At 44.9% G+C, this 4,241-nt stretch overlaps 1 protein-coding gene across 1 annotated transcript in view; it reads left to right on the top strand.

Moving 5' to 3' along the window:
- The first annotated feature begins 346 nt into the window (after positions 1-346).
- The window catches only part of HMGN1 (high mobility group nucleosome binding domain 1), a 26,206-nt gene continuing 22,311 nt past the window's right edge, over positions 347-4,241 (top strand). The window contains exons 1-5 of the mRNA XM_012640094.1: positions 347-552; positions 879-911; positions 1,000-1,029; positions 1,111-1,161; positions 4,113-4,241. Of these exons, the coding sequence (XP_012495548.1) occupies positions 538-552; positions 879-911; positions 1,000-1,029; positions 1,111-1,161; positions 4,113-4,241 (258 nt within the window). The 5' untranslated portion in view covers positions 347-537. The remainder of the gene's footprint in view (positions 553-878; positions 912-999; positions 1,030-1,110; positions 1,162-4,112) is intronic.

The following is a 4,241-nucleotide window of genomic DNA, read 5'->3' as shown; positions in this document are numbered from 1 at the left end:
GAGCGCGTGCGGACGTCCAGGTATCCAGGAGGATTGTGGGTGGGGAAGCGCTCACGTGGTGAGCTTCCGCCAATCGGCGCGCAGACCGCACTTTGCGGCTCGGCTTCAAACTACCGTGAGCCCCGAGCGGCCTCTGGGGCCCCGCCCCCCTCTGCCGAGTCTGGAGCCCCGCGAGACGGCAGGGAGGTGGGGGCGCCCAGGCGCGGGGGCGGGGCGGCGGGGTCGAGTGACGGCCCGCCTCACCTATTCCGGACGCGGGCCGCGGCGCGGGCGCGGCGGGGTGGGCCCCGCAGCCAATGGGCGGGGGCGGGGGGCGGCCCGGCCGGCCGGGAGGGAGAGCCCGCGGCCGGGGGACGAGGGGGGAGCAGGAGGCGGGCTCCCAATCCGGTTCCATCCGGTTCTCCCACCGCCCCCGCCGCGGGTCTCAGCAGCTCGGGCGGCGGGAGCGACGGCAGCGGCCAGCCAGCCCAGCTTCGCGAAGGCTCTCGGCGCGCCGCGGCCCGCAGGCACCCGGCACGCGCCCTCCCCGCCGCCAGGATGCCCAAGAGGAAGGTGAGCGGCGGCCGCGGCCCGCACACGCCCCCTCGCTCCGCCGCCGGCCTCCCCGCCGGGCCCCCGCGCGGCGCAGGCCCCGCCGCGCCTACCGCGGCGTTGGGCCCGGGAGTCGCTCGGGGGCCCGCGGGCGCCCGCGGCAGCCCCGGGGGGCCGCTGTTCTGGAACGTTCGGCAGTCGGAGCAGCCGCGGGGGCGATTCGAACGGGGCGGCGGGAAGCCGCTGACGTCACGCGGCCGGGCATTGTTCTCGCGGGCGGGCGGGCGGGCGCGCGGCTACTTTTGTGTGCGGATCGCGCCCATCCGCCCGTCTGCCTCTCCCCGCAGGTCAGCTCGGCCGAAGGCGCGGTGAAGGAAGAGGTGAGCGCGCTGGGCCTCTGCCCGGGGGGTGGGTTGGTGTAAGCTGCTCTCCTTCCTTCTCGCTGATTGTCCTTTTTCTCTCTCCAAGCCCAAGAGGAGATCTGCGCGGCTGTCAGCTGTAAGTAAAGTGAGCCCTACAACCTTTGTTTTCCGTGGGATCGTCCCAGTGCAGAAACTTAGTGCTACTTTTGCCTTTCAGAAACCTGCTCCTGCGAAAGTGGAAACGAAGCCCAAAAAGGCAGCAGCAAAGGTAGGTTTCAAAACTTGCCTTAAGATACAGTGGTGTCTTAGGCTACATCGTTATTTAATATGTGACTTTTTATTTTATTTCTCTCTTTGGATTTTCTTTGTATTTTAATAACTTACTTTTTCTTCTGGCGGGGTAAAGTGCAACGGTTGTATTTATCCTGGCTTGTGTGAATATGATGTGTCACATTTAAGCTGCTGCAGAATTTAGTAAACTTAAGATGACAAAAAATAATATTAATTTAAGCCTACAAAAGAAATTTATTCTTTGTATTGTGTACATTATGGTTGGTGCTTGTCCTTTCGTTGCATGCTTGTACTTCCTCTCTTGACAATAAGAGAGCCAGGTTAGGACTGAGGCCAGGAGAAAGGGAACGTGTAGGTTTTTATATGTACAGTTCCCAAGTCAAGATAGGGGATCTTCTTGGGGTGGAGGTCGCTGAGATCAAACTTGTGTTCTTCGAGAACATAAATATCAGTGTTCTAAAAGTATTTTATTTACAGTTGTGAAAAACGTGATAGTTGTTTCTCCGGGATAAATTCATGATTGTATGAATCAGATTGCAGGTCTTTGAAATGAAGTTGTTCTTGAGTCTATGTATGTTTGAAAACTTGTTTGGAAAAGCAGAATATATGTAAGACATTTGTAAACTTTGTGTTCGAATATAGCATTGAAACCACTGTCTGGAAAGCTCTGTGTGTTCTTCATGTTCTTCTTTCCAGTCAAAACTTAGATGAGAGTTTGCTATTTGAAGTCTCCTAAAAAAAAAAAAAAAAAAAGGTAAAGAAATTCTTAATGCCATCACTTCTTTCCTAAAAGTGTAGGTGGAAGTTTAAGCACTGCATAATAGTCAAAAGAGGTACAATAATGTTTTTGACATTGTGGACCTCTTGGATAACTATTCAATTTGTCCTCGTTAAATAAAGGTATAAAACAAAGAGTTTTTTCTCTTTTTTTATTTAAACCTACAGAGCTGAGTGTAAAAACCTTAATTATGTTTTCTTCAACAGAAAGTCGTTTTTGTGATCCTTTTAAAAATAAAGGTTCAAGGAAGGTGTAGGTATAGTATATCAACTTAGAATTTCTCACACCAGAGGACAATGCAATAATTCTCTGTACACAAAGTCAGAGTACTACGGAAACTTCATGAAGGCCTAAAATATTAGCCAACCATGTTACAAAATCTAGGTGTGTAACTTTTTTTGTTACATCTTTCTTTTTTGATTCTTTGTTTTATAAACCAGGTTGCTGAAATACTTGCCTGTTTGCCTCTTAGAATTTTCTTCCTTTCCTGTCTTTGTCCATCTCGATCTGCTATAAAATAAATTTTTAAGTGAAAGCAGTTAAAGTTCCCCAATAGGTTTGGGACATCAGACGTAATCATCATTTTTCTTTCTTTCTCTGAGTGAGAGGCCAACAGGTAAGTCTTTGTGTCCGTATTCTTGAGAAACTAACTTACCAGTTCAGCTTTTCCACAGGAAAAATGGGAGGAGGGTTTTTTCCTTTTTTTTTTTTTACATTTAGTCTCTGCAGTACACCTTTGTCTTCATAATTGATCAGGCTTTATTTAAAGCTTTAAACAGAAGGTAAGCACTTGATGTATTATACTATACAATAGACATACTGTTTTCCACGCCTATCTGTCACACAGTGTGCTTCTGACTTGTCTCATTTCCTTAGAAGTAAATATTTTGAAGGTTGAGACATTATACTTAGGAAACCGATTTATTTTGTTTCATGTAGCTTACGGGTTGTTAATGGTTACAAATGGTATTATTTGAAGTCCAGGCTATCGCATATTCTATTTTAACTTTTTTCAGGTTTTTAATTCTTATGTTCTTGGGATAGCGGTTATGAAATTAATGAGAAACCTTTAAAAACCAGATTACAAAAGAATAGTTTTTGAGTCCAGAAGCAGTTGTGACACTTCATGGTAGTAATGTGCGTAGCAGTGTTATCTCAAATATATTCATTTATGTAATTTGTTACCTATCCTAAAGATGTAGGGCTATTAGAAGTCATCGTGCTGTGTTTATATATGGAATGCCACTGTTGATACAGACTACCTTGCAGTGATTTTTTTTTTTTTTCCCATCTTAGTATTGAAATTGTGACATCTACTTGAATGTTGTTATGACCCTTTAACTCAGTAATTGATCAGTACCCGTAGAGGTCTTTTATACCACTGCTAGTGAATTAATTTAGCTATTGCTACAATTTTTATTTACAGAGAATAAATATTAAGCTTTTGTTAAGCTTCTGCTTACCATTGATGGATGGTGTCCAAAAGTGGTGTTTTATATTGTTTTAAAATGGCTTAAATTTTGGACTTAATATGTGTCATTATTTTGTCATACCTGTGCTTTTCAGATTTTTCAAACACGTAAATGAAAACGATGACTTCAAAATAGATCCTTTTAGCTACTCGTTATATCAAGGGCTTACCTATAGCAGGATAGTTAATGTGACCATACAGCATGAAGCTTTTTTCAGGTGTAAGGTCTTAATGTGAGGGTAAAAGTCTTGTCAGAACGATGGTGTCAGCAGTTTGATTAATTTTTGTGCTTAAAAGAAATTTGGGGATGAGTAGGGATACAATGGAAGAGATTCTCCAGTATTCTTCTGCCTCATTTGTTCTGTTGTATGGAACCGTAGACAGTAGATGATGGCGATAGTGGTGGGGAAGTGTAGCTCAGGCTTTAGGATTTATCGTCATATGTCTAATGAGGCTTGACGTGAAAGTACTGTTACAATCTCCTTAGCATATGTTGTTTTCCTGATTACTATGGGTGGCCTTTAAGTTGTCTCCTGTAAAAGATGTGTCAGTTATCTCAGGTTTATGTGTTGGTGTATGTTACTAACATGGCACCTATCATGGATACAATGTATCCCAAGTTAGAAAATGTAAGTAAGGGTAAAGTTAATACTTAAAATATACTCTTATTTTATCATAGGATAAATCTTCAGACAAAAAAGTGCAACCAAAAGGGAAAAGGGGAGCAAAGGGAAAACAGGCCGAAGTGGCTAACCAAGAAACTAAAGAAGATTTACCTGCAGAAAATGGAGAAACTAAAACTGAGGAG

Source organism: Propithecus coquereli, unplaced genomic scaffold, assembly GCF_000956105.1.
Source record: "Propithecus coquereli isolate 6110/MARCELLA unplaced genomic scaffold, Pcoq_1.0 Scaffold148, whole genome shotgun sequence".
NCBI classification, from domain to species: Eukaryota; Metazoa; Chordata; class Mammalia; order Primates; family Indriidae; genus Propithecus; species Propithecus coquereli.
This window is presented reverse-complemented; position numbering and strand designations above follow the sequence as displayed.